Below are 9,387 nucleotides of genomic sequence, written 5' to 3' on the forward strand. Positions count from 1 at the left end.
ACTACAACAAGGTAAGGAGACCCCCTTATTCTCTAAATATGTAATTTGCTATATATAATTCAATTCCACTAATAAGCATGTTTATGTTGTTTCAAAAACACCTACGATTTTTTAATTCAATCAAAGAAGTCTTGTAGGGATCAAAGTTACTACCATTCCAATGTAATAGCCATGCAAATGGACAAGGTCTTGAAATCAAGATATATTCTCAAGGTTTCTATTGAGTCTAATGGAATCTCAAAGAACTTGTGAAATTTTTCATGGTCTCAATCCTTGACCAACTTAGTAGTATGGAGGCAAAAGTGATGAAATTAGTTGGCATCTACTGGGCTAGGATAGATCTCAGGATGTTCATGCCATTTAGGATTGGTGCTTCCTATTTCCCATACTGGTTGAGCACAAGGTCATGAAAGAAGATGAACTTCAAGCTTATTGAGGATATATTAGAGATTATATATTTCTTTATTTATATGTGTATTTATATATAATATTGACAAAAAATGGCTATGGATCAAACCATTTATTGTAGGCTACTTTGTAAAATGTGTGTGGTCCTTTGAACACTATTCAACTATGAAAAAGAAAATTGCATCACACATTTATATATACAAAAAATAAATATCTAAATATGATAGAAAAGTGAAAAAAAGTTAGTATCTTACGTACTTGTAAAAGTCAAGCCAATGGGCTCGGCCAAGTGTCATGAAAATCAAATATTGTGACCAATCATATTTGAGAGCTACGCTTTAGTAGTTAAAATTACATGATGCACGTAAGTGTGGAAATAAAATCTCATGACAAGTTTTAGCCTTGTGTTTTGGCTTGCCTTTTTAAGGTTTTCAACAAAAACTAAATGTAGGGGTAAAGGGATGTAAGATGCTATGATAGATCAAGTAGTCAATTGTTCTAGGTGGCCTTGATGGCTTGTCGACAAAGCTGCCATCATTGTAGTCTCACTTTCCACCTTAATATACACAATTAGAGCTAACAAATTTAATGTAAACTACATATTAAGAAAGCAAATATTTCTAATTAGATTGACCTCAAAACTCCTAGTATACATTGGATGGTCTTCTTGGTCTAAAGGCCCAGCTTGATCTTCACAACATCCACAAGATTTTTCCAATGACCTCAAAGACCCACCAACAAAGCTCCAATACTTCTAGGCTCATTACTCATCCAAACCATCCATATTTAGATATAAAGGGGTGCTATAAAACTCAACACATCATTTTAGGCATTTAAAACTCTAGACTACAAAAGTTTTAGCCCACAAGCCAAACCTTGTGGATGTTCTTCCTAGTTCAAAGGGCCAACTCATCTTTTAGGTTATCCACAAGATTTGGGCCAAAGGCCAAAAAGGTTATAGGAGCCTTAATACTTCTCATCATAAACCTACCTAATTAGAGGTGCTCAATGCCAAATCTAGGGGTGGGATTATGTAAGGTGGGCACCCCTTGTATACATACATACTATATAATCATATATAAGTGAAGATAACAAAGAATAAAGGTACTATTCATTTTGTACCCACATAACTCTCTTGTGTTCTCTCTGTCAACCCCCTTGCACTTCATAACTTCTACCTCACATCCCACCATTGCTTCCCTCTCAACTATAAGCAGAGCCAAATTCAATGTTTGTGGGAGCTTATGCTTAGAGCAAGAAGTGCAAGGAGTGAAGATTTGCCGCGAAGGTCCATGTTGGAAAGGGAGAGAGATTTTAACATTGATGCTTGTTGCATGCACATTGATTGAGGTACTATTCTCATCTCGTCAAGATCTAGATCTCAATCAAACAAGTGCTTAAGCCATTGAGGCTCAACTGAACATTGATTGAGGTACTATTCTCATCTTCTTAGGATCTAGATCTAAGTCAAATTAGTGCTTGAGCCATTGAGACTCGATTGAAGACTGTAATAGCCCACTCTAGCAGTGATTTGGAACCTTTGTGGTCTTTGAAGCAAAACAACTTGGTTTTGGATGCTTGGGAAGAGATCTTGGTACATGGTAATTGCAAACTTTCTTGATTAAAATCTTTCCTCTCTCCCACCACTAAGGTTTTGTTTTTTTTTTATAACTCTTATATCTACACTCATCTAAAGTTTCCCACACATTATAAAGTGGTATTTCAAGAATTTCCCACAAACAATAGGGGCATTTTGGCAATTTTCCTTGTCTATTATGCAATGAGGTGATGCTTTTATATGTGGTAGAAGTTACACTGGCTGGTGGTGTGGCATAACATTATCGCCAAGGTAGCATTTATCATAGTGTTTAATATGTAAAAACATGGTGGCATCAAATAGTTGGTTCGGAGTAGGATGACCTATGCAACAATTTAGGATTTGCAAATCAAAATGCTCACCATCTTCAAGCTAAGGCTGGTGGAGTGAACAATATTTTGACTGAATAAAAGCTCACATGCCTCTCTCTCTCTCTACCTGTGTGTCTTTAATTTTTTTCTCTGGTTTATGTATATCACCATCAAACTCATCATTCTATTCTCCCCTATATATGGAGCACCATAATCCTCATAAGCAGTTGCAAAATATGACATTTTAAACCATTTTCACCAAATTACAAGAAAACTGTTTGAGAACTTAGGCAAAATTTGAGCCGCATCTTGAGAACTTTTTATTAAACTAGAGGAATACATGGGGAAATTTAACCAAGTATGAAGGTATTTTAAAGCAATGAATTTAAGTATTTTTGGAAATTTTGTCAATGGGTATTTTGGAAATTTGCTAGTATTAATACCTAGGATACCACTGCAGAAAAATTTAGCCTAAAGCCATCTTAGATCTTTCTCTATCTATATGGTGACAACAAAAAAACGTCATTGCTAAGTAGTAACCTAACAATAATTGTGTACTTATTGTGTGCTTTGTGATTCAATGTCCATTTCAACTATTTTAAGGTTTTATGTTGTGTCACTTGCTGTGTGTTGTTCTTGGGTTTGAATTTTTTTGGTCTGATTACAATTTGCATTGCTATGCTAAGGAGGCAGCTTAACCAATCACATCCCATGTCCTGCCATCACCTATGCCCATCACAAGAGTTAGAATCTCAGTGCATGCTACAGTTCATTATCAAAATTACTGCACAACAATGAAGTTTTTCCATTTATAATGCATTCAAAATGGTCAGTTGAACACAAAAAAAAATCATCTACAAAGTCAAAAGAGATAGGTTCCTCCCTTTTGTTGGCTATATGCCTTACAACTGGATCTGGATTAGGAATATAGCCTTCATGCTTCATGCCTAAGCTCAGCAATATTAACATCTTTGAAATGTCTGGGCTTGGGTTGTCACCTGCAATAAAATTGTGTGACATCATGTTCACCTCGACAGATACAGTACCAGGCATTTTTGTTGCTTCTGCAAGGTCCCTCATCTGCTCTACTTTATTTGCATCCTCCCACCTGCCAGCACTAGAATAGATGTCAGCCATCAGAAGGTATGCAGAAGATTCTTCTGGATTCATCTTCACAAGCTGCTGAAAGCACCTGTTTCCCACTTCTACTTCACCATAGACTTTACAGGCACTGAGCAAAGCCATCAAGATTGTGTTTGACGGAGGACACTGCATGCCTGCAATAAAATTTTCAGCCTCGTACAATTGACCTGATCTTGCAAAAAGATCAACCATACAAGCACAATGATCCAATGTTGGTTCAATAGCATGTTGTTTCATCATTTTAAAATAATGGTGGCCCTTGAGAACTAGGCTGGCACGGCTGCATGCAGCAAGAACAGAAGTGAGTGCGACAGAATTTGGCTTCACACCATGCTGCTGCATGTCCTCAAAACAGAGTATAGCTTTGAAGTCCTCGTGGTTTTCACCATATGACTTTATCATTGAAGTCCACGATACAACATCTCGAACAGGGAGCTCATTGAACACTTTCCACCCTTCTACAACACAGCCACATTTGCCATACATTTCAATCAATATGTTGCCCACAGATTGCTCTCTTTCTAATCCTTTTTTCCTGCTTTCAGCATCTATTTCATGGCCCATTTCTAAGGCTCCTAAATTACCACAAGCTTTCAAGCAGAGAACAAATGTGACAGCATCAATATGGACACAGTTTAGCTGCATCTGTTTGAGGCAAGTCAGCACATGCTCATCAAGTCCATGTTCACTATAACCTGCAATCAGCACATTCCATGAGACTGCCTCTTGTGGAAGCCTCTGGAAAACATGGTAGGCTTCTGCAAGTGAGTTACATTTGCAATACATATCTACTACAGTGTTGCCCACATACTCATCTGCTTCAAAACCTCTTTTTAATACTTCTGTGTGCATACCATGGCCCATGTCTAAGGCTCTTATAGCAGCACAAGCTTTCAAACTGCAAACAAGTGTGACCGGATCAGAGTATGCACCCTTCATGTGCATGTGTTCAAAAGAGTTTCTTGCTTCATCAGCAAGCCCATGTTCAGTATATCCTGCTATAAGTGCACACCACGTGACTGCATCTTGATTTGGCAGCTCTTCAAATACTTGGTGTGCCTCTACAAGTGCACCACACTTGATGTAAATATCTACTATCGCACTTCCTAAACAAACCTCTCTTTCTAATCCCCTTTTAATTATCTCCACATGGATTTTTTGACCAGGTTCTAAAGCACTTCTAGTGGCACAAACTTTCAAGCTGCAAAGAAAAGTAACAGGACTAGGAGATAAGCCCTCCTGCTGCATTTGCCAAAAACAATTTGCTGCTTCCTGAACCAAACCCTGTTGCCCATATCCTGTAATTAGTGTATTATATGAGACTGTATCCCGTTCTGAAAGTCTGTCAAATGCTTGATAAGCTTCTGCAGCCCAACCACAACTGTTGTACATGTCCACAAGAATGTTGGCCACATGCACATCTTCTTCAACTCCCCATTTAATCACTTCAGAGTGCACTAACTTCCCTTTTTCTATATCTCCTAACAAAGCACAAGCTTTCAAACACCAAACAAAGGTGATAGAATCTGCAGATACACCATCCAGCTTCATCTGTCGTAAAATGCTCCCGATTTCCTCGTCAAGCCCATGTTCAGCATAGGCTGCACCCAATGCATTACATGTGACTGCATCTCGAATTGGCAGCCTGTCAAACACTTGGCGTGCTTCTGCAAGCAAGCCACATTTAGTATACATGTCTACAACAGCACTGCCCACATAAAGCTCTCCCTCCAGCCCCATTTGAATTGCTTCAGAATGGATTCGTAGACCTGATTCTAGAGCCCCTATTGTTCCACATGCTTTCAAGCTGCTAACTAGCGTGACAGCACTTGGAGCGACAAATTCAACTTTCATTGCCTCTGAACAATTCAATGCTTCCTCATAAAGTCGATGCTCAGTGAGCCCTTCTATTAACGCTGCCCACGAAAGGATATCTCGTTGTGGTAGTGCATCGAATTCATAGAATGCTTCTGCAACACAACCAAATTTAGTATACATGCTCACCAATGCACTGCTCACAGAGGGTTCTCTTTCCAACCCTCTTTTGATTGTTTCAGCATGAACCCATTGGCCTGTGTCGACGGCTCCTACACTAACGCAAGCTTTCATGCTACAAGTAAATATGACAGAATCTGTGTAAACACCCTCAAGGTGCATTTGCTCAAAATAATCAAACAGTTCATCGACAAACCCATGTTCAGTATATCCAGCAATTATTGCAGCCCATGAAACATGATCTCTTACTGGTAGTCCATCAAACACTAGGCGTGCTTCAGCAAAGGCACTACGCTTTGTATACATATCAACTAACGCACTCCCTACATGAAGTTCTTTCTCGAATCCCCTTTTTGTAATTTCAGCATGTGCTTCATGTCCTTTTCCTCGAGTTCCTGAGGTTCCACAAGATTTCAAGATGCAAACAAAGGTGAAAGAATCAGGGGATATGCCCTCCAGCTCCATGCATTGGAAGCAGTCCCTCACTCTGTCATCAAGTCCATTGTCGGCATACAATCTTATTAATGCATTCCAGGATACTGCACTTCTAAATGGTAGTTCATCGAAGACATGGCGTGCCTCCATACAGCAGCCACACTTGGAGTACATGTCCAGCATAGTGCTGCCCACATAAAGGTCAGTTTCAAAAGCCTTTTGTGTTACCTCATTGTGGAGCCCTTGGGCTGTTTCTAAAGCTCCCAGGGAGCCAGAAGCTTTCAAGCTGCAAACATATGTGAAGGCATCCGGTTGCACACCATCCAGCAGCATTTCTGTAAAACACTTGAGCACCTCATTATTCAGGCCTTGCTCGGCATATCCTGACATCAAAGCAGCCCATGGAAACGCATCTCGAACAGGAAGCCTATCAAACACACAGCGGGCTTCTGCAACTGATCGGCATTTGGCATACACATCAACCAATGTGTTTCCGAGAAGTGCCCTGCCATCAACAACATCTTCATCCAACCCCATTCGGACAATATCAGTATGTATCAGGCGACCTGCATGTGCATCCTGCAGCCGAGCACATGCACCGAGGAGGGCCAGGCACGTGACCCTGTTAGGGGGGACAAGGTCTTCATGCTGCATCCTGAGGTAGAGGGGGAAGGCATGCTGCAGGAATCCGTGGTCGATGTAGGCAGTGATGAGAGAAGTCCAGGAGTGCTGGTTGCGGCAGGGGAGCCTGTCGAACAGGTGCTGCGCATCAACCAGGCTACCGCACTCGGCGAGCAAGGGCACGAGGTAGTTGCCGAGGACCGGATGCGTGTCCAGGCCATGCGGGCGCAGGTGGGCGAGCAGGCGCCTGCTGTCATGGAGGCTCCTCTGCTGCCTGAGCTTCTGTATGGTAGCGATCAGGCTCTCAGGTCGCAGGTCCTCGCATGGCATAACCTAACTCTCAGCTGAAAACACAGACAGGAAAACTTAACCACTGACTAGTGCTCAAGACAAACGAAGTTCACACACAAGGAGTTTTTGGGCTTTGCCCATGTGGAAAAATATGGCTCTTTTCCCTTATTTTTCCCTATCTTAAGTGCTCAACATTATGAGCAGTTCCTAGAGAGGTACCACATACAAGCCCGCAACCCCCGGCCCCCAAGCAAAAACTCATCATGTTATCATAATTCACAATGTCGGGCATTTATTTAAAAGTTATTGTGTAATGGATATGAATCGTACAATTTGGAAAATTTATTAAATATTTACATATTTAATATTTTGAGTTTTATAAACTTTTTCTTTATAGAGTTGGCAAATACATTGAATTTGATTCAAAAATTGACCAATGTTCATGAAAACCTCAAGTTTAACATAAAATAAATTGCAAAATTTTCTAAAAGTTCTTGAAACTTTAAAGAATAATGCTTAAAATTTTGAGATTTCCATAACTTTCAATTTTATAAAAATAGCAAAATACATGGAATGTGATTCAAAAATCCCTCCAAAATTTTTTGAGTTAAAGGTTTTTGTATATGCTACTGATAATGCTTTTTGTGAACATTGAAAGTGACCAAACATAAAGATTGTGGCAATGGTACATTTAGACATGTGAAAACATATTACCCAAAAAAAAAGTGACAAAAAGACAAGTTCCGTGGGTGCAGCTAAGAGTTGCTTCCCAATTTGTAGTTGCAAAACACCCTTCACTTCGGATTGGAGCAATCATGCACAAGTGTGTGTAGTTAGTTCATAGACTTGCCAACAAATAAAGAGCTAAACAAGAGAAGAGAGGGAAGAAAGAGAGGACAAAGATCAAGATGCCACTCCTTTTTGCTACATTGCATCCAGAGCTAGGTTGCATGAGGGTGAGGGAGGGATAAAAGGACCATTAGCAGCACAAATGTTGCACAAACATCATGCCGAAGGTTAAGGGCAACATGTCAAACAATTGGCATATGGCTTTGCAATATCCCCATCCTCTACACATGAACAGAGGCTAGTGGGGGGGAATATAACTCAGAGGTTAATTAAACCTTAAAAACTTCTTTTTCTTTTTCTTCATAGCCACCATTTTCCAACATGCCATCATCATCAACTCCATCGGAGAATCCACCATCGAACTTAGCAACAAACAAAACAACAAACTAATCACCAAATTGCATGTCTCCATCATGATCCTCATCGATCACCCCCTCCACACTAGCTTGACAAGCAATGATCTTGATAAGACTGAGGATGAGGACAAATGATAGGAGAAGGGTATATAATAGACTTAACTAATAAGGTTATGGACTTTTCATTTTGGACCACTTGCTTCATTAGCATTGCACAAAGAGAGAGAGAGAGAGAGAGAGAGAGAGAGAGAGAGAGAGAGAGAGAGAGAGAGAGAGAGAGAGAGAGAGAGAGAGAGAGAGAGAGAGAGAGAGAGAGAGAGAGAGAGAGAGAGAGAGAGAGAGGGGGGGGGGGGGGGTGAGAAGGAAAGATAGCATGATAGTGAGGGAGAAGAGAAGAAGTGTATTTCTACTATTACTTCTGGTACTTAGAGGGTTACATTGACTCCCTTCCAACTCATTCTCCATAATCTTCATCAATTTTCCCTTCCTTTCCATGATTCACCACCTTCCTATTCAAAATTCCACCAATGCTACTCCCATCTTATTCTCTATCCTCAGATTCACTCAAACTATATCAAGTCTTCACCCTCCAAATTATAGAAGGCCCCGTAATACTCTTCTATCCTTCCATTTGAGGGCTATCAAATTTCCCCTAGCCAAGATATATCTCTTACCATATGCAAATTCTACATAATCTTTTTTGTCTAGCCAGATTCTACACCATTGCCACTTCTTTTGCCTTATCAAAGGGCACTCGATCTCATGACTAAAGAAGAGCATAAGGAGTGTTATTGGCAATGACATGGTATAACTCATGTGCAATGGCCCCAAAGCAAAGAAATGCTGGAGCTGGGAGCATGCAAGCTGGGGAAAAAATCACTCGTGCAAGTGATGTACCACCTGCATTGAGCCAAGCCCAGGTTCTCCTCATTGTGCTTGCAATATATTTTAAAGCCATAGTTAATAAATTCACTACTATCCCTCAAAAGGTCAAGTTGTAACTATGGCCACTAGGTTTTTGAACACTCTATGATACTTCATAACTTGGTACATGGATCCCAATCAATGATACCCTTTAGGGGCGGGGGGGGGGGGGGGGGGGGGGGGGGGGGGGGGGGTTGGTTGGGGGGTTTCCGCAAGGAGCATTCCCTCCCATGATGGGATCTAATCCAACCATCGTGCACGAAATCTATAGTGATTGACATGATTTTTGTGTCAAGTGAATTATTCTATCTCAACTGATTGTTAAGAAGGAAGTTAAGTAGAATCGAAAAAGATCCTTGTGAGAATCGGATTTAAGAAAAACTAGGCTCACAACATTGAAATTATGTAGATACTAAATTACCTTTTAAGATAGAGATATGAGTTAGTTCTATCAAAT

The 9,387-nt window shown here is 40.4% G+C and overlaps 1 protein-coding gene across 1 annotated transcript; it reads right to left on the bottom strand.

Moving 5' to 3' along the window:
* Window positions 1-3,078: 3,078 nt before the first annotated feature.
* On the bottom strand, window positions 3,079-6,840 carry LOC148011539 (pentatricopeptide repeat-containing protein At5g27110-like). Its single transcript, XM_087670389.1, has one exon. The coding sequence runs from the start codon at window positions 6,838-6,840 to the stop codon at window positions 3,079-3,081; it is 3,762 nt and encodes a 1,253-aa protein (XP_087526515.1).
* Window positions 6,841-9,387: the final 2,547 nt, after the last annotated feature.

The sequence above is a fragment of the Lygodium microphyllum genome, chromosome 28, assembly GCF_053477565.2.
Source record: "Lygodium microphyllum isolate KBCC chromosome 28, Lygodium_microphyllum_v1.1.10, whole genome shotgun sequence".
NCBI lineage: Eukaryota > Viridiplantae > Streptophyta > Polypodiopsida > Schizaeales > Lygodiaceae > Lygodium > Lygodium microphyllum.